Source organism: Sebastes umbrosus, chromosome 14, assembly GCF_015220745.1.
Source record: "Sebastes umbrosus isolate fSebUmb1 chromosome 14, fSebUmb1.pri, whole genome shotgun sequence".
In the NCBI taxonomy this organism is placed as follows: domain Eukaryota; kingdom Metazoa; phylum Chordata; class Actinopteri; order Perciformes; family Sebastidae; genus Sebastes; species Sebastes umbrosus.
This window is the reverse complement of record NC_051282.1, coordinates 2,733,145-2,759,282: the sequence shown is the minus strand read 5'-3', so window position 1 is coordinate 2,759,282 and position 26,138 is coordinate 2,733,145. Positions and strand designations below refer to the sequence as shown.

General features: G+C 44.4%; 2 protein-coding genes and 1 long non-coding RNA gene across 5 annotated transcripts in view; 1 reads left to right on the top strand and 2 right to left on the bottom strand.

The window, feature by feature from the left end:
• Positions 1–17,866, bottom strand: part of scaf1 (SR-related CTD-associated factor 1) — a 27,176-nt gene extending 9,310 nt beyond the window's left edge. The window contains exons 1-6 of one of the 2 annotated variants that reach the window (XM_037793063.1): positions 17,672–17,865; positions 11,718–15,255; positions 8,613–8,695; positions 7,832–8,134; positions 6,146–6,274; positions 3,813–4,689 (exon numbers count right to left, since the gene is read on the bottom strand). In XM_037793063.1, the coding sequence (XP_037648991.1) occupies positions 4,534–4,689; positions 6,146–6,274; positions 7,832–8,134; positions 8,613–8,695; positions 11,718–15,168 (4,122 nt within the window). In that variant the 5' untranslated portion in view covers positions 15,169–15,255; positions 17,672–17,865 and the 3' untranslated portion in view covers positions 3,813–4,533. Of the gene's footprint in view, positions 1–3,812; positions 4,690–6,145; positions 6,275–7,831; positions 8,135–8,178; positions 8,183–8,612; positions 8,696–11,717; positions 15,256–17,671 lie in introns of those variants that run through there. The other variant, XM_037793064.1, reaches the window with a different exon arrangement.
• On the top strand, positions 8,890–26,138 carry LOC119502272. Its single transcript, XR_005210035.1, has 3 exons — positions 8,890–8,901; positions 23,594–23,601; positions 25,974–26,138. It is a non-coding gene; the product is annotated as an uncharacterized LOC119502272 (long non-coding RNA).
• The window catches only part of abcc1 (ATP-binding cassette, sub-family C (CFTR/MRP), member 1), a 33,980-nt gene continuing 30,459 nt past the window's right edge, over positions 22,618–26,138 (bottom strand). For both annotated transcript variants that reach the window (XM_037793060.1, XM_037793061.1), the window contains 3 exons: positions 25,302–25,468; positions 24,972–25,166; positions 22,618–23,332 (listed from right to left, as the gene is read on the bottom strand). In XM_037793060.1, the coding sequence (XP_037648988.1) occupies positions 23,224–23,332; positions 24,972–25,166; positions 25,302–25,468 (471 nt within the window). In that variant the 3' untranslated portion in view covers positions 22,618–23,223. The remainder of the gene's footprint in view (positions 23,333–24,971; positions 25,167–25,301; positions 25,469–26,138) is intronic.

The window sequence follows — 26,138 nt, the reverse complement described above, 5'->3', positions numbered from 1 at the left end:
TGGACTAGTTTGCTTTGTGGATTTGAACCCAAGATTCAAGTGTAGCGGGGAGGATGTGACTTTCTCTCTCTGCATCACAGAGCCTACAGCTGTTATATACGTTTATGAAATATAATCTAGCATTACATCTTTAGTTCTCATTCCAAGTAATTCTTGGTAATACGCATCAGTTGAACTTGAGGGGAAAATGTCTAACGTTATACAACCACTCAGATTATGCCGCTCGGTAACACAAGTGACATCATATCCGTCCTCTATATAGTGTGACTACTGTTCAGAAAGGTTGCATTTTTCACTTACTTGCATACATCATAGTTATGTGTTTATTTCTATGTTTGTTTTTGTCCTATCTTTATGTCTTTTACTTCTTCCTGTGAATTGTTCTTGGAACTGTGCAGCACTACTTTTGTAGCAGGAGTGATTCTAGGATCAGACCTTTAGGAGGGCTCAGCCCATAATGAGAATGTGGCATGGGTACAGTTGTGGGTAGGTTTTGTTTCAACATCGGGGGGACACACATATTAAAGTAGCAGTAGGCGAGATTGGAGCAAATATGATTAAAAGAAGTTATTTTTATAAAATGGTCGCTATATCCTGACAGTAGTACATGAAACAGGTAATCTGGAAAAAAATAATGTTCCTCTGTGTCCTCCAGGGCTCCTAACGGCATCTGCAAGATTTCAGAGACCGGAGGAAAACAAGCAGTAAGAGCTGATCTGAGGTCTGCTGTCCATCTGCTGTCTATAAGAGCCGGCTGTCAATCACTCGTGAACTCCGACCAAACGGTCAAACTAGACAGCGCTGATCAAATATGAATCAATATTATGTTACATTAATGCCTATTTCTCTCCTCAGATGTTTTCAGAATCATCTTGTAGTGCACGGTTTAGCTGGAAAATTAGAAAGTTTGTGACGCTGCCGCCATTGTAAAATCTGGTGAAGGAACACCAAGTTCCGGTCACATGACCGGAGCACAGCCAATAGGAACGCTCTCTCAATGAAATGACCTGTGATTGGTCAAAGTTTCCCGTCACGGGCTAGATGTTCTAAAGTCTGAAAACAGAGCCATGAGGAGGAGCAGAAGTCTAGTTTTCTCTCACAACACTTGAATTACAATATGCTGAAAGGTTATTATGGAATTTTTGTCCAATGATACCAAAAATATACTGCCTACTGAAGCTTTAAGGGATAAAAAATGGCATGTTTTTTGCTTGCGTGTGTGTACCAATGATGGCTGATTCTGGACTATTGTGGCTTTTTAAATTGTAACTAAACCCCCAAACCATTTGTTTCAGCTGCAAACCAATGTCTATGGGTATTTAGTACATAGACATTTTAGTGCTACGTTTTTGAATTCTACATTTTTGTTATAAATATGCTGACCTCTACTGGTTGAAACATGGCTATTGCAATTGCATTTTGCTATTGGCTGATCTGAAGACAAGTGATAGAGAGTGGTGCAGAAATAAGTCCTAAAACCCAAGGCCTATTGAAGGAGGCTGGGACACGGAGGGACACGGGTCTTGGGGTATGAGGTATAACACATGCGCAGTGTATCTGAAGCTGCGGTCGTGCGTTGCGAGTATTGGCTCAATTTTGGCGAGTGCAGACCAGAATTTACTGCGCATGTGTTATTGTACCCCCAAAGATATGACGCGTTGATGACACGTGACCAAGCCTCCTTCAATAGGCCTTTCCTAAAACCCGGAAACGAGTTAGCATTTTAGCACTTCTGGTTCCCTCGTCTGGAAGTCGATGAGTTTTTTTTAATGGGTTTTTAGTTAGATGCCTGAAATAAGGTCTGTGGTTATCACAGGCTTAAGAGATTTTAACATTCTAAGACATAAAATACGTCAGTAAATATCCCACTTGTGAATTTTGAAGCCTTTATCTGCCTTAAAGGTCCCATATCGTGCTCATTTTCATGAGCATTTTCAGGTTCATACTTGTATTTTATGTTTCTACTAGAACATGTTTACATGCTGTAATGTTTAAAAAAAAACTTTATTTTCCTCATACTGTCTGCTTGAATATAGCTGTATTCACCCTCTGTCTGAAACGCTCCGTTTTAGTGCATTTCAACGAAATTGCAATTGAATTGCGTTGCTAGGCAACAGTTTGGGTCCATGTTTACTTCCTGTCAGCTGATGTTATTTACATACACTCTAACAGGAAATAAACTGGGACACATTTAGATGTTTACGTTTAAAACCGCGTGAGGGTCTAAATATTGTATATTTGTGACATCACAAATTGAAAGAAATCCTAACAGCTTGTTTCAAACGCAATTTCTGAATACGGGCTGTGTATTTCTCTGTATATTGAGCGTTTTGATAGTTTAACAGTACTTATACAGCACTTAAACCTGCTTTATAATATACAAGACCTGAAAATATGACTTTTTACAATATGGGACTTTTAAACATACATTTCACCTTCTATTTATATCCTATACTATGTTAATGTGACACTATTTTATGACATTACGTAGGCCTACTATATCATATTTCTATATTAACACTGACAAGTATTACTTAACCATATTATATATAATTTAGGTGTACATTACAGAAAATGGTATTTTATTCTTATATATACTGTACTTTGTAGCTAATCACACCTTTATATCATTACTTGAGACGGCACTGCACTAGTTTAAGTACAACACTAGTATGGGTACTGCTTGCCTTTTAATTTGTAGTTTAATTGCCATTAAATATTTTTATTCAATTGTTTTTATTTTATATACATCTAGTTCTTTTTGTATTTTTATTTCCGATTTGTCTGTTATTTCTGTTCTGTGCTGCTGCAACACCTCAATTTCCCGCTCTGCCCCTTTCCCTCTGGGGATCATTAAAGGCTTATCACATCTTAAATGTCCCATACTGTAAAAAGTGAGATTTTCACGTCTTTTAAAGGGACTATTTGTAACTTTCAGAAACGTCTTGTTAACAGCGACACCTGTAGCCGTGAAATCAACGACAGTCAGCGTCGGGCTCGCGTTTGCTCGCTCTAAATATACCTGAACGAGCATCGCTCAACAGTGAGGCGACACACGTCAGCTAAAAGCACAATATCACTCTATATTTCAGCTGCTTAGCAGTAATGTTAGCTGACCAGACGAAGGTCTCTCCATGAATCAATGCCGATCCTAGTGTTTGCTTCTCCTGCCATGCAGCGAGGAACATCTCGTCTCCGCCCGCAGCCGGAGTGAGCACGGAGACACCGGCAACCGGTCGACACAATAACGTTTCTCTCTGCGGAGCCCCGTCACTTCACAAGACACGGGACACCTCTGTTGGTCTGGAGGAGCTGTAGCAGTTATTTCTGCACAAACGTCCCCTGTACATTCACTAGATATTCTCAGAGCTAAACTAACTCTTCTGCAGTGTGGAGTGAGCGAGCGTTCACGTCTAGAGGTTGAGCGAGACATCAAGAACGCGCGTGGCGTCTGAGTGAAGGCAAGCAGGCAGCGAAGACGAGGCTCCGGCCACACATGAGCGCGCTTATGCGAGCGCGCATGTGTCCCGACCCGGTACATTTATACGCTTAAAAAGTTACAAACAGTCCCTTTAAAGTTTTTTTTGTGAACATTACAGCATGTAAACATTTTCTAGTAGAAACCCAAAATACAAGTATGAACCTGAAAATGAGCATGATATGGGACCTTTAATTGGTCGATCTGTAACTGTGCTACGTCCAGAGGTTTCTATACCAATGTTGGTTATTTACCAAGTAGTTTTATCCAATAAGTCCTGGAGGAGGACATGTAATGCAAATACAGAAAACAGACTAAATGAAGAAGGTCATTCTATTGCGTACAAGCAACAGTTCTATTTTGTTGGTCAAGTCTTTTAATAAAGAGATTTAGCAACTTTCTCAACCTCAGTAACACATGCACACACAAAACAGACGGCGGAATTCAAAGAACTTCAACTGAGAGGCGTCGATGTATTTGAACCATCATACTGTCTTGCAAAGACAGATGCGGAGAGGGAGGGAGGGGAAACGTGGTGTAGTGTCCTTGCATTATTGTACAACATATTTTGGTGTAATGAACCGGGTATTACATCGCCCCTCGGCTTGGATATTTGATACACATAGTGATGGGCAGACAGAGTAGCATGAACACCTAATCCAATGCTATTGAAATAATCAAAGCCCTGCAATCAGTGCCACCTCTGCGAGGCTTTCTCATGGACACGGTCAAACAAAATCTAAAAACTATAAGCTTCACAAAGGCAGGATTTATTGCAGGGGTCGGTGTACTGGACTGTATTAGATCACGCGGGTGTTGCATGATAGCAGCCGCTTCCTGAACATCGTAGACATGATACATTTTTCTATGTGAGACATATTTACAGTGAGATCATAGAGAGAGAAGGAGAGAGGCTTCCATTAAATCACATAAAAAGCATAGACAAGGTGGGCTATGAAAACAATAAAAAAAGAAAATGAGACAAAAACAATCAGTGGATGGCCCACATCTTGAGCAGAAGGCGGTGGTGAGGGGGGGCTTTTTAAAGTCTCCTATCAGGCAGAAGAATACAGCCCCGGCTCCCTGTCGTCCCTCTCTTCGTCGTCCATTCTGCGTCCGTGTTTCCGGAAGTATTTGTAGCGCTGGACGTACAGCTTTACGAGGTTGCTGACTTTGACCGGGTTGATTTCCCCAGTGCGGCTGTGGCAGATCTGAGGCATTGGACACAGTGTGATTAAATAGCCCTGTTTCAATCCAAAGACATTAATTTAGATTTTGTTGATGTAGTTTCATTGTAGGAATAGATGCTATCGCTGCTTTAACAGTAAGGGTGTAACGATACGCTTTTACAACGATGCGATACGTATCACTTTCCATGGTTCCGATACCATTCTAGGACGATATCTGGCTCAGCGATGCGATACGATACGATACGATACGATATGATACAAGGACAATATTTGGCTCATCTAGGGCGATACGATATGATTCAAGGACGATATTTGGCTCATCTAGAGCGATCCGATGACTTGAAATCGATACATTAACTTTTTATTGCCAAAGATTCAATCAGTGTGACTGAAATAAATATTTGATACTGGACAGAGCAGGTCAGGATTCCACAATGTTTTTCTTGAAGGGAATCAGAGATAAATTAATTATGGATATAAACAAGTAAACAACGATTAATGGCAAATACATACAGCTTTTATTAGAAAATAATAAAAAGTGCAACTGCAGGACCCGCTGATTCAGTTCTCAAGATAGTGCAATATTTAACAAGAAATATAATAAACCAACTTCTATGCAAGTTAAGTGAACAGTGGTTTAACCTGCTGCTTCTGTCCTCATTTTCAATATAAACGGTAGAGCAATAATACAGAGATCAACCGCTGATAGTGATCAAACAGCTTGGGACAGAATCATTCCTACACAAACACTGTTTAAATAACCTACTGATAGTAATCAAGTAGTCCACCTACAGTGTTCATTTGGGGACTTTTCATACATGAAAACATACAGAAAAATATTTTAAAACTAAACGTTGGTTGAATTTCTGTTTTGTTTTTTTACTTTACTCCCGTCGTGATAATTTGCCTCGCGGACCGTGTGCTCTCCGGCTGGATACGTGAGGCTGATGCTGTGTTCACATTGATAACATAACCGGGAAAGGAAAGTCATTTTCTTTGAATGAAAAAACAGCTGGCAAGCTGGTGCATGTTGATGACGTTATACACGGGGAGAGCGAACCTGAGTAACGTTTAACATTTCTTCACTATTAAAAGTTTTAAAATACACATCCATTTAACGCTTGTCGTGCCTAAATACAATGTGCAAATCCTTATTATCCATACAATCGATTACTTACCTTGCAAATCGATTTTGGATCGATATACGTCCCCCGTGAAGGACAACTTGCCGAGTACCTATCGATGTAGTTGGATCGTAGGAATAAAAATCGATACATCGACGTAGTAGATGAATCGTTACACCCCTAGTTATCAGCCAGCTTGACTTGTTGTTTTCAAGCATCTCTCAGACTCCGTGTAGTAACCTAACCCTGTTGTGAACTACATTAAGATGTGTATCGAGGTACACACACTGATTTAACTAATCCATGTTCTGCTATGCTACGTGTCCATCGACGTGTGTGCGGAGGAGGCTGACCTTATGCACCGCTTTCCTGAGGATGTCTTTGTAGTCGTCCTTGTTGATGTCTTTGCGTTGATAGTAAGGTTTGATGGCGAGCTTCACCTCCTCCACTGCCCTCTCCTGGGTGTGCAGCTTTTTCAGGTACTGGGCAATTCAGGTAACAGACATGTTAATTAATGGTATAATAATAATAAAACAACATTTTATCCGTATAGTGACAGAGAGACCTTTATTTACACCAGGCTTGTATAGAGACAGTCCCTTATTTCTAATGTCCCCTGTTCCCCAGTTAATGCAAACTCAACACTTCCTCCACATTCACCTGAACTCTTTAGAAGTTTAGATTTATGTACGTTTCCGAAGCACTAATTCCATCAATCTGCTGCTCCGAGTTCTCAGTCAGACGTACTGTTTCCTTCACTGATTGTTACATTATGAGCAATTTATCATTTGGTTACTTGTAATTGAGAATTGACAGTATACCAGATAAATAATAACTAAAGAAATAAAGGAATGATTGTGTATGAAGTGTGGAGGAGAATAAAATGATAAAATACCAGCAAAATTAGAGTTCTTCCAAATCAATACAAGTATGTTTGAGGTCAGGACTGGTTGAAGTTCATCAGAGTGCGCTGAGGCCAGGGTGAAGAAATAGTGCTGAGCTCCCCTTTTTCCTTTATGCCAGGATCAGACTAAACAGTATTTTTGACGGTTACCATGGTCACTATGTCAGATTACACGACTGAGAGTCGTAAATTCTTATCGTGACTTGGCCGCGACACGACGGACTACACGTCGATCCCCTATTCCGACAATACACACTCTCCCGTCACCGCCGTCCTAATATATACGGGCTTACCGGGGCTCAAGCCCGCACCCCCCCCCCCTGGCCCGACCATGTAAAGGGGCCCACGAGGCTCCGGGGGAAAACAGTAAAAATAAAATTCACAGGGAGAAGCGAAGCCGGCGCACAACGGGATGCTCCGTGCGCATAGACGCAGGTGTTTTTTTACTCCGACACAACCTAGATTGAATATCCTACTGTCAGGTCCGATGACATCATTCTGCATAATAAGTAGCCATGTGCTTCTGTGCTCAGCCGGTCAAATTTCACGGCCGTGACGGCACACGTCGTGAAAGGCAAAAAAAAAAAAATCAAACATGCTAGACTTCTGTCGGGAAAACGTGAGTCGTCGTGAGCCGTCCCAGACGCGGTGTCGGTTGTCGTGTACTATGACGCGCTACACGAGATAAAACGATCGATTGTCGCACACAACACTCATTTATCGTTCCCGATCCGAGTCGACACCCTACGACGGCCGTGTCGGGCTGTAATCGGGCCGATATCGTGTAGTCTGAACCGGGCATTACACCTAAGTTGACAGATGAAGGTTTATAAACTTTGTAGCCAGTCATGCTGATATCCTGTGTTACTATTCTGTGTCTTTAAAAAACCCGGGCCTACTTTATTTGTCCCATGTTTACTTTTACTTCTTATCCAAATACTAAATCAGTCAAATACTTGAATATGAAAATAGCTGCAGTTACAGCTTCTGTAACGAATGTATGAAACTGTATGAATATCTGCATGTTATTTAAGTAAGTACCAAGATTACATTGTAGACTGACCCCTGGGTAGACCAGAGTGGGATGTGTTACATAAGAGAGAACAAACTGTCCTGATCTGAACCTCAACTTTACCTTATCGGGGTCTTTGCTCTCGTTGTCCCATCCGGTGTCACCAGAGCTCCCGGAATATCCCGACAGGCCCCCGGGCATGATGGAGGGCGGGGTCTGCGCACATCCACCACCCATGGAGGGGTGCAGGAGAGAGGGTGGGGTTTTGGTGCAGCCGACCAACGGAAGGGAGCCGTGGAGGATGAACTGGGCCGGGCTCAGACCAGAAGGCGGAGGGAGAGAGGGAGGAGGAGGGATCTGTGAGGAGGAGGATGAGGAGGGAGGGGCGAGCTGCTGGGACTGGCTCTGATTGGCCTGTGAGAGGATCTGCATGAGACGTGAGACAAAGTGATGGCACAGTCAGACTGGACATCGCTCCGCGTCCATTTCCATTACCTCTTTCATTTCACACCAATGACCAGGGTTGGACCAGGGTTATCTGACCCCTGTTCATTGTATGTGTAAATATCAGAATATTTTTTAAAAATCTGAAAAAAGGAAAAAACAACAATACAAATATCTAAATGCAAATAGGGTTTTAAAAATACCATTAGCTGCACAGCAGAGCAATTACTTAGCTGGATAATCAGCGACTCACCAGAACAAGTAATGTATCACCATTACACCACTAGCATGGAAGCACAGCCAGTGTTTCTGAAACCTGCCGGTGCTTTTTTTTCAACAATGTAAAACAGACAGATTAAAGACATTATTTTTCTACTGCTCCTAAAGTGCCGCTTAATAACATAACACGACTCATTTCAGATGAAGACTGATTAGAATGATAGCTTAAGACCTCTCTGACCTGGCTGGTTGCGTGAATGAACTCTTGTGCTTTCGCTCTGCTGGCGATATTGGCCTCCTCCATTTTGAAGAGCAGAGCTGTCACTGAGAGGAAGAGTGATAAAGACCATTATTTCAGGGAAAAGGGAAAGGGCATGTACATCTATAGGGCTACACATTCATTGATAAACACAACGTATATAGCAATGCAACATGTGATATTTGACATATTCTGAGAGTCTATTTTAAAATGAGTTGAGACAACAATTATGTTAAGTGTTTTTTACTCCCGTAGTTCTCAGGTGTGAACGGTGCGGATGGAGAGACTGATCATGCTGACATGGTTAAAGTCCAGGTGTGGGTCTTGCGCTGTGTTCACACTGTGAGCGACACAGCAACAAGGCTACAGGTCATTTTCAATGGAAGCCGGTGACACGAAGCTGACGCCCCGACACTTGTCGCTGTGGGACGACGTGGCGCGCTACAAATAAAGCTGAGCTGGTCTCAACTAGGGATGTTAATAATTAACCGTTTAACCGTTAACCGACACTAAGCATTTTAACCGATTAACGCTATCGGTTAAAACGGTTAAAATAAATATTAATAATTAATTAAAAAGCTGAGCGGCTCAGAGGAGCGGCTCGTCTCTTTAAGAAGAAAAGCTGGTCCACCTTAACAGCCCACCTTAAGAGGCGGAGCCGGAGTTGCAAGCTACAGGAAGTTGGCTCGAGCTAGCTCGAGCGGTGCGGAGCGGAGGAGTTGTAGCATTTATTCAACGACAAATGAACTGTACACACGCTGCTACGTTCACAGCTATAACGCCGCCGACAACCCCACACTCACCGCCGCCGGTCGCACACGCGCGGTCTGTCGGACACTCGTTAAAGTCTCGCCGCGCTGACGGGCTATGTGTGTGGTGACGGAGAGCACAAAGCCACCGGTAATGCGACAGCTGCTATCGTAGCACAAATACACACGCTGTCGGACCCTCGTTAAAGTTACGCCGGGCAGACACACAGCTGACAACCTGCTAAACTAAACTAAACTAAATGTGCGGTGGAGACTTTTACTGGGAAAGTTACTGCATGTCCGCGACACTACAAGTCTCATACACTGCAGCTGGCGCACCGCTGCATGCGACGCACTAATCTTGTCGGTTAATAATCGGTTAACGAGAGTCGACTCTGTAGCTGCCACACTTGGCTGTTTTGTTGCTTCTGTCGCTCGTAGTTTGAACGTAGCATTATTCCCCTACTACAGAGCAGTTTGTTAAAGAGCAACTCAACACCCATTGAAGCTTGAACAACAGTAGCATGGACTTCATTTCTTCATCTCTTTTCATATTCCAACTCCTCACAAGAGTTATGTATAAAACTACAGTTCTATGAATCATTCATGACCACCAAAGATGATCTGTAATACCTGCATCTGTGGCGGTCAGGAACAATGAAATAAACCTCTCCACACTGTCGACGGCTGATTTCTGTTTTTACATGTCTCAACAGGGGTGTGTGTGGTCGGAACTGCGTGAACGTGACACCAACGTGTAATACTACGCATTGAACACTACAGACTGAAAACATGAATCAACTGATAGGCAGGGTCTGAAATGTACTTTTTTCACTTCCTGCCGCTTTGGCAGACAAGTATTTTTTTTTGTCTGCCACTCAGAAATTTTATCTGCCACTTATGAAATCTCTGCGCTAAATGAAGGAATACATTTTTAGATCTGAAGTCATTCAATGTTCGATATATTTTACATAAAAAACATTATATGCATGGTAAATTACAGTGTTGGAATTACACCGTGGCTTCCGGGGAAGCCCTATTTTTAGGGGGAGGGCAGTACTGTATACATTACTGTACTGTACTTTGTTATTGTTATCTATAGTGGTTATTTGCATAAAAACACAGATTCAAATGATTATGATTATTTAAATATTTGCTTTGATTAAAACAAATCTTGGTAAGTTGTTATGAAGTTAAACAGGCCCTAATTCTCTCTCTAATATCTATTTTATATTGATGTGAAAACATCTACTTCAAACAACTGGATTTATTCAAATTTCTCGCCAAAAACTGAATTTTACGAGATTACATTTGAACATATCATGATGACGTTGTAATTTACCTTCGCCCAATGGTCATTTTGCTGAGCAGACCGTAAACGTCTCATAATAATAAGTGAATTGAACCTCTGTTAACGTTAGTAGCTCCGTTATTTATCCAAGCAGGACTGTGCTGCCCACCGGCTGCTAACAGCTGACGTTACTAACTCTCCTCCTGCTGATTTCAACATAGATTTATCAGGGAAAAATAGTGTGCGTCCCCTCAGGTTTAGTAGCGCCATGCTTTTGAGCACTTTTTTTCCCCTCTCCAGTCTCAAACAAACGGAAACATGATACAGCGTGTGTACGCCTCATTGTGCAGCGTAATGGTCGGAAAGCATCAATAAGACGAATCGATAGTCAGGGAGGCATGAGATGCCAAGATATCGGACAACTACTGTTCTCTACTCCACTATGCCTAGCCATGTTTCAAGGACTGGAACCTGAGTTATGTATGTCTCATCAACACATGCACATTTCATGTTACTGAGCTATTGGGAAAAAAACTTCAACAAGTATTTTTTCCAACATGACCAAAGAACATAAACTAAAAAAGGACCACGCCAGTATCATTTGCATTCACCTTATTGCTGACCAGATTCCGAAGCATGCTGTAGTGTTTATCTTTGACCAGTCAGCTATAGTTTCCATTCATTTCACTACACACTATGAAAAAACAACTTGCAGGCACTTTCAACTTGCTTGAATCAGGTAAACCATCATGTCTCCTTTGATTGTAGACAAAAAGAAGCTACAGTTGTGTGCGGTTGCAGTCAATGCATAATAAAGTGCATATTAATTCATTATTTACAAGACTATGATGGATTTCCTGCACAAGGCTGAAATTTCAAGTCTCTGAACGTTGTTTTTTAGATGATAAAGAAATTAACTAAAACTAGTAGAGGTCTATAAAATAAGCTGGATTTAATTTTAAAGCGTGGTCCTCTGCCGTGTTGTTATGAAACATTTGCACCTCGAAGGGGCATACAGACTTCTGTACATCTATGGAGGGAACTCACATGCTAGGACTCCTCCAGTTGTACAGTCCACCCCGGTCTGCAGACTCCAGGGGAGGGCAGGCGCTGCTGGGGGAGGGGGCGGAGGAGGCTTGCTAGTGGACGAAGAGGACACAGAGGAGGAGGAGGGGTCTGAAGAAGACAGAGGCAGAGAAAGGGAAGAGAGACCGCATCCTGCCGAAGAGGACGAGCAAGGAGGTGAGGCCAGGGATTTGGGTGCGTCGTCTGGAGGAGGGGGCTTGGCAGTGGGTGTAGACAAGGCAATGCTGAGGCCGGCTCCCTGGGGGGTGGACAGGCTGGACGGACTGGACGCCGGGAGTGTGGGGCTGGTCTGGCTTGGACAGTCCTCGGCTAGGAAAGAAGGGTCTGGAGTCTTGCAGCTGCTGTCCACGGTCTGAGAGTCTGGCGAAGACTCCCTGGTGTCCCGCAAAGGAGCCATAGAGGGTGGAGGCGTGTGGGGTGGCGAGGAGGAGGGTGGGAGCACACTGGTAGAGGAGGAGGAGGAGGAGGAGGAGGAAGAGGAGGAGGAAGAACAGGGTGCAGGACCAGCTTGGCCAGTATGTGGACTGACTGACTTGCTCCCATCTCCAATGGCTGACTGAACATCTAAGGAGGCTCCACCCCAGCCCTCGGATGTGGCTTTTGTTTGGTTGCCGTCTCCAGCCGTCAACCCCACAGCTCCACCCTTTTCTCTTGTCTTCTTGGCCAGGCGACGGCGGCGTTTAGTTGCAAGAGATGACGAGGGGGAAGAGGCGGAGGAGGAGGTGGATGTGATGGAGCTCGGTTTTGTTTTCTTGGATTTCATACCTGCAGGACTGGTTAAGGAGGATGGTGGAGCAACCAGGCTGCCTCGCTTTCCCATACCGGCCAGATCTTTACCGCGGTTGCCCAGTGACAGTGGCTCGGAGCATGGTTTGAGGAACGGAGACCTGCTCTCATTGTCCCTGCAGAAGACTACTGCAATTGAGCCACCCACCACAGAGCCCCCAGCACCCCCTCCCGTACCTCCTGGCCCCAGGAGGTCCATGCCCAGCTTTCCAGAGCCAACCGAAGTCCCCGTGGTGCTGCTCACGCCCTCACGCACCAGCACAGACACTTTCGACTGAAGCTTGCCTTTCCGACTGCCACCGCTGTCTTTCTTGGATTTGCCAGAGTGACCCAAATCCTTTCTGCTGCCTTTGACCCGGTCTTTGTCCTTTCCCATCTTCCTGACTCGCTTCGCTGAGGGGAGGCCAGACGAGGCGGAGGCGGAGCCTGAAGTGACCGTCAGTGAGGAGAGGCATTTGCTTTTGGTTCTATTGGAGGAGGATGAGGAGGAGGAGGATTGGCCAATTTTCTTTAATGCGTGAGATTTCTTTTTCGGGTGATGTCGTCCAGTCTTGGGGGTAGCTTTAGTTTTGGGGCTAGGGACAGGTGGTTCTGGAGGCAGGGCAGCAGGGGGTGTATCCTCCAAAGATGGGTAGTCTGAGTCCATAGCCTCACCGTCCAAAGACAACACGTCGATCTCCAATTTGTCTGAATAGCGGTCCGACTCGTAGCTATGATACCTTGGTGGTGAGAGCGACTGTGATTGGCTGCGACAACTTCCCCGGTCATCCATCTCTCCAGCTGAGTTCCATTTTCTCTTCTTCTTCCTCTTGTGGGGCTTGTCGGAGTCCAGCGTGGGCCGACAGGGAGAGGTCGGGGTGAGTCTTGGGGAGCCGGGTACGGTGGTGGTCGTTGTGGTGGTGGTGACGGTGATGGTTCTCTTGATGGCAAAGAGGTCAGACCCATTGAGGTCTTGGATAGATGGTGGGACAACAGGACGGCCGTCCCGATGCCGTTCCCTATCCCGCGGCATGTCTCTATCATCTTCCCTCTTTTCCCTGCTTCTTTTGGACCTCTTTGAAATGCCCTGCTCTATGCTGCTTGAATGCTGTCTTCCCTTCCTGTCCCTCTCCTCTTTTCTGGAGCTAGAATCTCGATCTCTGTCATCTCGTCTATGGCTGCTGGTCCGATTTTGCTCTCTGTCTCTATCCCTGTCTCTCTCTCTACCTCTGTCTCTATCCCTCTCTCTGTCTTTATCTCCTTCCTTCTCTCGGTGTCTTTCTTCAGATGGACTTGAAAAAGGGGGTCTAGTGTGACCCCCTTTTCCTGAAGAGTTGCAGGATCTCGAGGCCTCTGGGCTGCTGTGCTGTCTTTTCTTCCTCTTCCGGCTACTGCTTCTGCTACTCCTCCTTCCTTTAACCTCCTTCCCAGTCTTGTGCCCTTGCTCCTTTTCTTTGCTCTTCTCCCGACCTCCCTCTTTGTCTTTCCTACTCTTTTTTCTCCTCTCCTCCTTCTCTCCAGCCTTCCCATCCCTGCTCTTCTGTCGGTCGCGGTCCTTGGAACTCTTGGAGGACTTGCTGCGGTTCTTGCTGCCTTGTTCTACTGGAGGTGTGAGAGGGGAAGAGGGTGCAGAAGCTGGAGGATTGGAGGGAGGAGGCGGTGGCTGAGGAGAGAGGGAGGAAGACGCAGGAAAGGAGAGATATCTCTCTTTCCGTCTGCTGACCAGCTTCCTTCTCAGATCCTCCATTCCTACCACAGGCTCATCCTCAGGCTCCCTGTCCACCTCCCAGTTGCTCTCTGCACGCACAGACACAAAGCCATCCCCGTCCAGCACCCGCAGGATGCGCTCTGGCTTTGAACCAAAGAAGGAGACGCTGGGAGAATTGATGGAGAGGATTTCTCCAGCTGGTCTCTTATTGCTTCCATCTCTGTCAACAGCCCCAACGATCTCCCCTTCCTCTATCTCGGAGTGATCAGAGTCGGCGCTGTCCCTCCGCGCCACAGCTTTGGCTTTGCGACAGTCTACTCTCCTCCTCAGAGGGAGCTGGGTGGCCAGACGGGGGCTTGACAGGTCAGTCAAGGTGTCAGTGGAATCCGGGGGTTCTTCCTCTTTCTCCTCATCATCTCCTCTCTCAGCATTTCTCTTCAACCCCCTCACTTTGCCACCTCCATCATCGGCGTCTGATGCCGGAGAACCAGTAGGGTCAAAGGGGTCATATTTCTCCCCTTCCCCCTCCTCCTCACCCTTCACTCCCTCAGTTGGATGGAAAGGATCATACATCTCCCTTTTCCCACCCTCTTCTTCACAATCAACACGTGGCTGCACCGAACTGTGAGGGAAGAATTCTGAGAAGGTGGTGTTGGGCGTAAGTGTGGAGAGAGACTGCGTGGCTAGAGAGGCAGAAGTGGAGGAGACCCTGGCCACCTCTGTCCCTTGGGTCTGGCCTTTTACATTGTTCTGATTAACCGATGAGTTGACACAGACAGAGGAGGACGTAGACAAAGGTGAAGACGGATCAGATGAAGGAGATGACAGAGACAAGGAGGGCGAGCGGGGAGGAGGGCTCCTAGCGATCTCTTTAACTCCACTTGGGGAAGAGGAGGCAGCAGGCCTCCTTTTGAAGCCTGATGCTGGAGTCAAGTCCATGGGCCAGGGAAACTAGTGGTGCAGAAGTCAGACAGTGGGTCCTGGAGGTTGGTAGCCACGCTGGAAAAGTGGAATCCAGGAATAAACCTAGTAGAAAGGACAGGACACATGCAGTCTTTATCTTAAAATGAAAATCTGACAGGGAATGTTGAGACCACAGGGGCAAAAGTAGCCTGAGGAATCATTTGTGAACCCTTTAAGAGTTTTAGAATGGTTTTGCAGGGATGTAGGGTGGTTCATTTGGATCAATTACAATTCATTTGCAAGACTAGAGCAACCTATTAAAGATGATAATTTTCCTGCTCTTTGTCAAAGAACACCTAACTACCTATGAAATAAGATGCTCACATTCAACGCGTCATCTTATGGATGTCTACGCCAGGACCCTGCAGTGATTGCACTTCTGCATGATTCCTCTTCATCCGACTCACTAAGATTTCTATGGGTGTGACGGTACGCGTATTCACCCCGAACCGTTCGATACAGGATGCTCGGTTTGGTGTGCGACATCCTTTTGGTACGCCCTGTAACCCAAACAGCGGTTATGTCTACTACTCAAACACGCGGGACAGAAATTCTGGAGGGCGAGTTTTACCTGGGAAGTTTTGGCAGCGTACCAGCTGTTGTCAGCTGTAGCATGCTAGGTGGCTTAGCCCTGTTAGACGGGCTAAGCGGGCTCAGTGGACAATGATTTGCGTCAAACTGTACGCCGACACTGTTAAACTGAAGTCCGGTATATCTGTGGCTACACTTCAAACAATTAATTTACAACGGCATCACCCGAATGTGTCGATTAGCAGAGAGAAACGAGTCTGCGACCGCGTCAGTGTCCGGAAAAGTGTATTGATTTATATGTCTGAGAATGTTTACTAACTCATGAATGTAATGTATGATTGATGCTAGTCAGGGTGTTTATCAAGTATATTTTTTGCTAATCATATCATGCATACATTAGCAACTGTAAGATATTTTGTCACAACATGCATGTGGGACACCTCCTAAAGAGTAGAAGCAGGTTTTACTAAAATGACGCCGTTGCATGCATTTTAATAGTTTTATTTAAAGGTCCCATATCGTGCTCATTTTCAGGTTCATGTTTGTATTCTGGGTTTCTACTAGAACATGTTTACATGCTGTAATGTTCGAAAACCCCTTTATTTTCCTCATACTGTCTGTCTGAATATCCCCGTATTCACCCTCTGTCTGAAACGCTCCGTTTTAGTGCATTTCAGCGGAATGGCAACGGAATTGCGTTGCTAGGCAACAGTTTGGGTCCATATTTACTTCCTGTCAGCTGATGTCATTTACGACAACTGCAACAGGAAATAAACTGGGACACATTTAGAATGTTTACGTTTAAAACTGTGAAATTGGTCTAAATATTGCATATTTGTGACATCACAAATGGACAGAAATCCTGGCGGCTTGTTTCAAACGCACAATTTCTGAATACGGGCTGCGTGTGTTTCTCCATGGATTGGGTGTTTTGATAGTTTAACAGTATTTACATAGAACTTAAACCTGCATTATAATATAAAAGACATGAAAATCTCACTTTTTACAATATGGGACCTTTAAAAGTCAAGAGTTTAATAATAATAGAGTTTAAGTAAATGACTTTGCATCAGAGGAACAGGACCTCTATAAGGACAGAGATATCGGAGTCAAGATGAGTGTCCCTAAGACACAGCAAAAATCAAACAGGATTAGTTTTAGGATTTCCATTTACTCGACGACAGAAGTAACACTGTTGCATTCTCAGGCTCACTGGCTTTGCTGAATCACATCATTTGTTTTTCCAAGATAAAAACAAGCAAAGCTTACCAAAGTGTGTGAGGTATTAAGGGATGGATCAAAGCAGCAGAAGCCAGCCTTGAATTAGGACCTAAAAATCAACTGACATGAGCATGGCACGGTCCAGTCTGGGACAGTACATTAATGCTAAAACTGCTCTTTAGTTTATTATGCCAGTATTTCACTGACAGCCCATTTCTCTATGTGGATGTTTAGCGTGAAATGAATTGTTTTCTCTTCTGTTAAGTTTTTTCCTGTGTAACATTAATGTTTACTGACTGTGTGTGTGTGTGTTGGACTCCTGTTCATGGTAAATAAAGAAGCAGACAGAATAACGTTTCACATCGTGTTTTCGTGTAGAGACTCTGCTGTAACGTGAACGTTATCCGTGACCACCAGCCTTAATGTTAGCCTTAATGTTAGCCTCAACGTTAGCTAGGTTAGCTCTGAAATCTTACCGTTGACGCCTCAGATCTAACGTGACGCCGCTGGCTGCCAGATTTAACATCTTTGTAGCGGACGTAACGTACGTTACAGTATTTGTAATCCCATTATGTCGCCGCCCATTAATACCGTTGCTTTATTAACAGACGTACCGTCAGCGTTTCACCCTCTGTAAGAAATGTGTCAGGTATTCGGCTAGCTAGTTAGCTGAAGTGTAGCTACCGTTAGCTGAAGACACCATGGGTGTGTGTGTGTGGTGTTTTACCTGTAGTCCGGTAATCTGCCGCCTCAGCTCAGAGCCACCGTCTTGCATCGCATTAAATGAACCGTTAATTCAGCACCGACTGCTGTTAGTTTGCAGTTTTAATAGCGCAACAGCAGCCGTTGATGTAGCAGCCCCATTCCATTAATGACCGCCATCTTGCTTCCCCTCACACCGGACCGCAAAGCATGATGGGAAACGGAGTTCAGGGCTTGGTGTTGATTTTTCCGCAAAAAGCAGAATTCAATTTCATTCAAATTAAGGAACATTAACCATTTTAATATTTGTAAGACAGTTAGTTCAAATTAATTCAACAAAGATCATTTTCTGGATTTCTTATTAGATTTTAAACTTTCAAAAACAATTAGAGCCACTTGCATTAAAAATTGACTTTATCAAGTAACTGACGCACGTGCCCTCTGAATATTAAAGGGACTATTTGTAACTTTCAGAAATGTATTGTTAACAGCGACACCTGTGGCCGTGAAATCAACGAAAGTCAGCGTCGGGCTCGCGCTTGCTCGCTCTCAATATACCTGAACGAGCATCACTTAAAACAGTGAGGCGACACACGTCAGCTAAAACCACAATATCACTCTATATGTCAGCTGCTTGGCAGTAATGTTAGCTGACCAGACGAAGGTCTCTCCATGAACATGATTTAGATCTGATCCTAGAGTTGGCTTTTCCTGCCTAAGTGCAGGCTGAGGCAGCGGGGCTCTGCAGCATGTCTCCCTGCTCTTTCCGCCCGCAGCCGGAGAGAGCAGAGGAGACACCGGCACCCGGTCGGTAACGAGAAGACAACGTAACTCTCTGTAGAGCTCCGTCACTTCACAAGACACGGAAAACCTCTGTTGGTCTGGAGGAGCTGCAGCAGTTATTTCTGCACAAACGTCCCCTGTACATTCACTAGATATTCTCAGAGCTAAACTAACTCTTCTGCAGTGTGGAGTGAGCGCGCGTTCACGTCTAGAGGTGGAGCGAGCTGAGCTGTCTGAGTGAAGGCGAGCAGGCAGAGGAGGAGGGTACAGCGGCTACACGCGAACGCGCATATGCGAGCGCACATGTGTGACGACCCGCTACATATATGCGCGTACAAAGTTACAAATAGTCCCTTTAACTTCACAATGTTTAATTCTAATCATTTCCTAATTTGATGCGTTTAAAAATCATTATGAACTGATTAATTGTATGTTGTCTGATTAATGTCAATCTCAAAGATTTCTATTTAAAGGTCCCATATCGTGCTCATTTTCAGGTTCTTACCTGTATTTTGTGTTTCTACTAGAACATGTTTACATGCTGTAATGTTCAAGAACAACCTTTATTTTTCTCATACTGTCTGCAGTATGAGAAAAATGAATATACCTGTATTTACCCTCTGTCTGAAATGCTCCGTTTTAGTGCATTTCAACAGAATTGCAACGGCATTACGTTGCTAGGCAACAGCTTGGGTCCATGTTTACTTCCTGTCAGCTTATGTCATTCACATACACCGCTACAGGAAATAAACTGGGACACATTTAGTATATTTACGTTTGAAACTGTGAAATGGTCTAAATATTGTAGATTTGTGACATCACAAATGGAGAGAAATCCTCACGGCTTGTTTCAAACGCACAATTTCTGAATACGGGCTGTTTGTATTTCTCCATGGATTGGTACTTTCACAGTATTTATATATCACTTAAACCTGCTTTATAACATAGAGGAAATCTCACTTTTTATAATATGGGACCTTTAAGATGTGTAAGCAATATGCCACCTAAAAATGAAATGATCACAGATCAGATTTTGCTGAACTAAATACCATTTAGTTGTATTTAGTTTAGCTCTTTGCTATCACCTGACCTGGTCTATTTTTTTAAATGCAATTTTATCTACAATTATAATGCAATAGAGAAGTTAACAGCCTTGCAGCATTGGTTTTATTTCCAAAACTGATTACGCAAACCAAGTAGTGCATATATAAAACATCAAACATTCACTTTGTAACCATAAATATGTAACACAAATATGCTTTATTTAATCTCAAAATGGTTTACATTATGTGCGGTGGCACAACCAAAGCTTTTCTCACCAGTTTGTACAAGATCACCAAAAGCACAACTTAACAGCTAAGACATCAGCCAAAAGAAATACTACCAGCTTTTCAACAGAGGAGAGAGCTGTTGTTTGGCCCTAAATTGTCCCACAGCTGCATGAGCATACAGATGTTAGCGATGTGGAGAGTAGCCTCACACTGACCAACTGACAGTGACTCAGAGAATGTAGCTGGAGCTGTTCTTTTCTGTCCCAACACGACACTATCTGTGCACACACCTTTCTAGGACAGGATTAGGGCCATGTGAAAAACTAACTTTGAGTTATGAGAACTGAATCAGAATTCATTTTTAAATACATTGAATAAAAATACCCACAGAACTTACACACACGAAAAAATGCTTGTGTTGAAGTGTGTGTAGTTCCATGTATTCAGAAAGGATGCAGGAGTGTTGTGTGATGTCAGCAATGCAAAGCAGTACTGTCTTTATACTGCGGTCCATGATGAGAATATAGTCTCCTCTACACAGACAGAAAAGAAGAATGTTTCCATGGATACTAGATAGTCACTAGTATCTATTATTAGAATATATTTGGTTTGTCAAGACAAATAACTAATAACTGAATGTTTCTGTGGATTCTAACCAGAGTTTCTATTTTGCATTAAACTCTCCCCGGTGCACACTAGAACCTGGGATTTCTTTCTGATGTCATTTCAGGAGCTCTGTCTATACAGTATCTTATCGAAACTGTCATTCAATTGAATAAAATAACACAGTTACTCACTAACACAAATTACAAAAATGCAAAAAAAACATAACACAGTGGCAAATCAATTTGCTGTCAGAGCTGAAGTGAGACTTTGAAAACATATGACTTTTTTTGTTTGTTACTTGTCGGCATGCATCTGTGTGTCTGAAGCATGTCATGTCAGCTGTAAACAATCAAAATGTTATGTAATGTGTGTACATAAAAAGACAAAATGAACCTGAAAGGATGATAACGTCAGTTTGTGTACATTGTGACCTCATTAGAGTTCAGCTCAAATAAAACAGTGTTGTTTTGTTTAATCAAAATACTTCAGCTCCAAAGCGTTCATTACACGGGTGGAGCCTCTAACCCTGATCAGCAGCTTGCATGAACACATCGATTTAAAGCTGAAAGAACACAAACACACAATAAATAAAACAGCGCTGGCTGTAACGTAACAGTCGAGTGGAATCTATCCAACAACATTCCCACAGTTTGTGCGTTATTAGTAGTTTTGTTGTGATTTATGTCGATGTTCAATGTTGCAGACCGCCGCCGCCTGGGCCTATGACATCACCGGCACAGCCGATGTTTTCTGACCAATCAGCTGGCAGCAACGGCAAACACTACCCTCTAATGCCACGTTCACGCTACTAGCGGCAAAAGCGACAAAACAGCCGAGCGTGGTCAGCTACATTGCTTTGCTTGTGTTGCTCAAACGCTCGTTGACGTAGTGATGTCGTTAAACAGCGCTGAGAACTAGCTAACGGCATTATTTTTTTTTTTAAATGGAACGGAACAGGGTGACACAAAAACATATGATTGGTTGGCTTCACCGTGTCATTGGAGTGCTGAAAAAAGTTGAGACCAGCTCAACTTTATTTTGTCACTTAGCGATAAGGGTCGGGCGTCAGTTTGTAGCTTTGTGTCACCGGCTTCCGTTGAAAATGACCTGCTGCCTGTTGCACGTACATGTGAACGCAGCTTTGGAAGAATCACTACTGATGATCTTCTATTCAACTGAACAAACTAGGGATGCACCGATACCACTTTTTTTCAGACCGAGTACAAGTACTTACATTTGGGTACTCGCCGATACCGAGTACCGATACCAGTACTTCTCTGTGCCAAAAGACCCTCGTTAATTGCCAGCTGGAGGGTGTGAGCGACACACGGCAGGCTGGGGAGTCCCGCATACGAGGTGGTGCGCCGCGACCGGCTATAGGTCGGCTTGGAAAGGCTCGGGGCGAAGGTGGCTCGCGGCCGCAGCTTTACGGCGCTCCCCGCCCGGACCTCACCGCACCGTGACGGGGCTCCCCGCTCCCGGTGCGACTGTCGACCGGGGCGGACTGGCCTCAGGGTGCCCCCAACCGCGTCGTGCCGCGGCCCACGTAAATGGTGTCAGGGGTCTGCGGCGTTGTCGGCAACCCATCCGACCCGTCTTGAAACGCGAACCAAGGAGTCTAACGCACGTGCGAGTCAGAGGGTGCAAGCAAAACCCCGTGGCGCAATGAAAGTGAGGGCCGGCGCGCGCCGGCTGAGGCGGGATCCCGGCCGAGCGGGATGGGACGAGAGGTTAACGTCACGCTGCTGTAAAGTGGTATTGGTGCCGTTGTATCGGAGCCATTTTGCGAGTACAAGTATGAGTACATGAGCACCGTATCGGTATCGGTGCATCCCTAGCTTTGCTAGCTAAAAGGTCAAAACATTAGCTGTGTCCCAGTTCCATACTGCGTACTAATTCTAAATGGATTTGAGTCCACTTCGCTGTGCCCTGGGAAACCTGCTTCACAGATCAGCCTGGGATATTTTATATTCTCCTTAGAATAAGAAAATAAACAAAAGTGACAGCCTTATTCATTAAATTGAGTGCTGGCCACAGATTGTGTCATTTCCTGTCAGTATAAAACTGTAAAGTATGTTGATTTCTTAAATACTAACTGAAAAAATACAGCATACTACAAAAGATGAGTATACAGAACGTACTGTATACAATTAGTACATAGTATGGAATTGGGACAAGGCAAATAGCGAGGCAGGAATTTCTCACTTAAAGGTAGGGTCGACGATGTTGGAAAGCTAGCAGAATTTGAAAGTAGCATCGCTTCAGGAGCTCCGTCTAAACTCCCCCGTTTTTTCGGTTGGATCATTTTAAAAAATCTAGCGTACTCTTACTTGTTTCTCAACATTACCAACCCTAGCTTTAAAACCTGCATCTCAAAACAGCTGGGACGTTAGAGGGCAGTCTTTGACTATACAACTTTGGACTTACAGGACAGGACAACAGCCCTTTTGTCCTCTACTGACCTCAGCACTGGCTACCACAACCAGAGGTGAACTGTTTCTGAGACAGACTGCAGGGAGTTCTGTCTGTAGAGAAGTCAACTTCTCCTTCCTTGCTCAAGCAAAAAGGTACAATGCTCCTTCGAAATATAAGCCGTGAGCTGCGTGTCCCCTGTTAGAACTTGTCCCTCCTGGTCCATGGCAGAAAAAGAACGTGAAGAAACACAGGGGGGTACGGAGACATGATGTGGGCTAACAGGAAGAAAGTTGGGTTGTTTTGGACAGACAACATAGAATTGTGTGAGGACTGTGTACGGAGGAGCAGGTCAAACCAAAACCGGTTGTTCTCATCAACGCCCTTTGCTTAAATAGGCAAACACTAAATCTTAAACGATTCCCCTACTTTACCTCCCTCTCCCTCTTTGACTCAGGACCTCCACAGCAGGGAGCCAGAGGAGAAGGGAGTGTTGTCTCCTGCTTCAGACCAGCCCAGCATCCTTGGCCATCTTGTAAAAGGCTCCTCTCTGAGCGATGAGATTGGAGGGGGAGTCGAACTCTGTCATCTCTCCCTTGTCCAACACCAGGACCCTAGAGGGAGCACAAAGAAGTCCTAGTACTACAGCTGCTTCTTATACTTCTATACAAAACTACCTCTACATTTGTTAGTATAATAAAGCCTCAAATCTACCTCATGCAGCCTGTGTTCGAACACTCTTGTCTGCATGCACTTTATCTTGTGATAATGACAAACTAATGCTCCAGATTACAATAGAAGTAGGGATGTCACGAGAACCGGTACCAAGTCGATGCCAAAATTCTGAAAAGCGTGACGGTACTTGTTTTCCACAGTACCGAAGGTACCGTACGATGCCTGCAGGATCCGAAATTAACACCCGGCCAAGCGCCAAATGCAGCTGCTTCTGTCCTCCGCTCACACACACACACACAACATCGCCATGCAGCAGCGAGATCAAGAGATGCAGAGATCCTTTATGTTCGAGAAGAGGATTCACTCGTGGGGGGAAAACTGAACTGAACAAACTAAATTTCTATCTTTTGTTTCTTATTGCTAAATCTCTGAAAAGTGGTGTTTTTTTTGTATTGAACTCTGGACTCTTTATTTCCAGTGAATGTTATTGGGACTTGCATTTGATTATCTTACACTTAAAGGGGACATATCGTGCTCATTTTCAGGTTCATACTTGTAGTTTGGGTTTCTACTAGAACATGTTTACATGCTTTAATGTTCAAACAACACATTATTTTCCTCATACTGTCTGTCTGAATATACCTGTATTCACCCTCTGTCTGAAACGCTCCGTTTTAGCGCATTTCAACGGAATTGCGTTGCTAGGAAACGGCTTGGGCCCATGTTTACTTCCTGTCAGCTGATGTCATTCACATACACTAAAACAGGAAATAAACTGGGACACAATGTTTATGTTTAAAACTGTGAAATGGTCTAAATATTGTTAATTTGTGACATCACAAATGGACAGAATTCCTAACGGCTTGTTTCAAACGTACAATTTCTGAATACGGGCTGTGTGTATTTCTCCGTATATTGAGCGTTTTGATAGTTTCACAGTATTTATATAGAACTTAAAACGGCTTTATAATATAAAATACATGAAAATAACACTTTTTACAATATGGGACCTTTAACTCCCCTGATCCACTTTGTTTGAGCCGATCTAACAGCATCCAATCAAATTTCAGGAGAAAACCATAGAGAACTAACGTTACGTTACTGAGCACCAGATGGATCCAGTTACTCTGCTGTTAAAATGACGTTACATTTGGTGAAGAGCGCAAATGGCTTGTTTAGGACTTGAGACCTGAGTTGGGACTTAAGTCACAGACTTGTGACTTGCAGAACAATGACTTGGTCTCACCTCTGGTAGCCTTTACCCGGTGAAATGTCACCATGTCAGTGAATTTAAACTACTGCTTGCAATCTGAGGATATATATATAGACACATGTACACATTACATGGGATTTTTTTTTTTTTTTTTTACTGTGGTATCGAATTTGGTATCGAGAATGGTGGAAATTCACTGGTATTGGTATCGACTACTAGATTTCTGGTATCGTGACATCCCTAATTAGAATCCATTCATTATCCTATTGGCTGTATAAACTGGTACACACAAACACACACACACAAATGGAAAGGTATTAACATATTAAAGCATTCTGTAACTGTCTATGTGTAGAGTACAGTACCTGTTGTAGTCCATGATGGTGTTAAGGCGATGAGCTATGGTCAGGACAGTGCTGTCCTCAAACTGAGAGCGGATGGTGGACTGGATCAGGTTGTCTGTCTCCATGTCTACGGCTGCTGTGGCCTCATCTAGAACCAGGACCTTGGTCTTCCTCAGCAGAGCTCTTGCCAAGCACAGCAGCTGCCGCTGACCCACACTGGAGAGAGAACGCCGAGACGTATTTATGTCTCTTATACAAGCCTGATTCAAACAAAAACCTGGTTCTCTCTGCAGCAGAGATGAATGAAGATTTTTGGTAGTTTGCATGGCTGTATACATAAAGCAGTTATACCTGAGGTTCTCTCCTCCTTCGCTACACTCGTGGCTGAGTTTGTTTGGCAGGCCGGACACGAAACTCTTGAGATGGGAATACTCCAGGGCCCTCCATATTTCCTCGTCAGAGTAGCTGTTGAAAGGATCCAGGTTCATCCTCAGAGAGCCTGAAAACAGCACTGGGTCCTGAGGAAGAGGGGAGAGAGGGTTGAATGTCAAGTATGGGACAAGTCAGGCTGCATTCATCCGACGTTGCGTCGATTAGCACCAAGTGGCTGCGCAACGGTTAATGTCTTTTGTTCCCTCGTGGCCGGGTTGTACAGGATCCCCAGTTGCGTGATTCGGCTACCGCAACGGAACGTCGGAATGCGTTTCTCCAAAAGTTGAGTCTTTATCAACTTTTTCGACCCACAGGCCGCTGCATTTTTTTTTTCCAGCACCCCCTTGCGACCCCCCACCGCTGCAGATTAAACGCCGCGATGCCCGATTTGGTGTGAATGCATCTTTAGCTGTGCCTCGTTTCTGTGTCTCTTCCTCAGGAGGATGCTACAAAGCCCCTCAGCGGGACTGATCTGCAAAGCTGCACCTCCTCACTAAAACGGCATGCTGTACAGACCCAGCTAAGCATCATTGGCCCTGTTCAGACCTGCTATTAACATGCGTCCTCAGTGATCCCATCCCAAGACTCCAGACGCATCGAGGACACATTGAGATCAGCTCTTTCAGATCACATTCAGAGGTGGTCTGGGCCACATATGACCACATTCTTTTAGCAGTGTCTAGTGAATGTGTCCTGGGCCACATTAAGGACCGCCTACTCATCTGATGTCCAGCTGGGATCCGCGGGATCACCGCG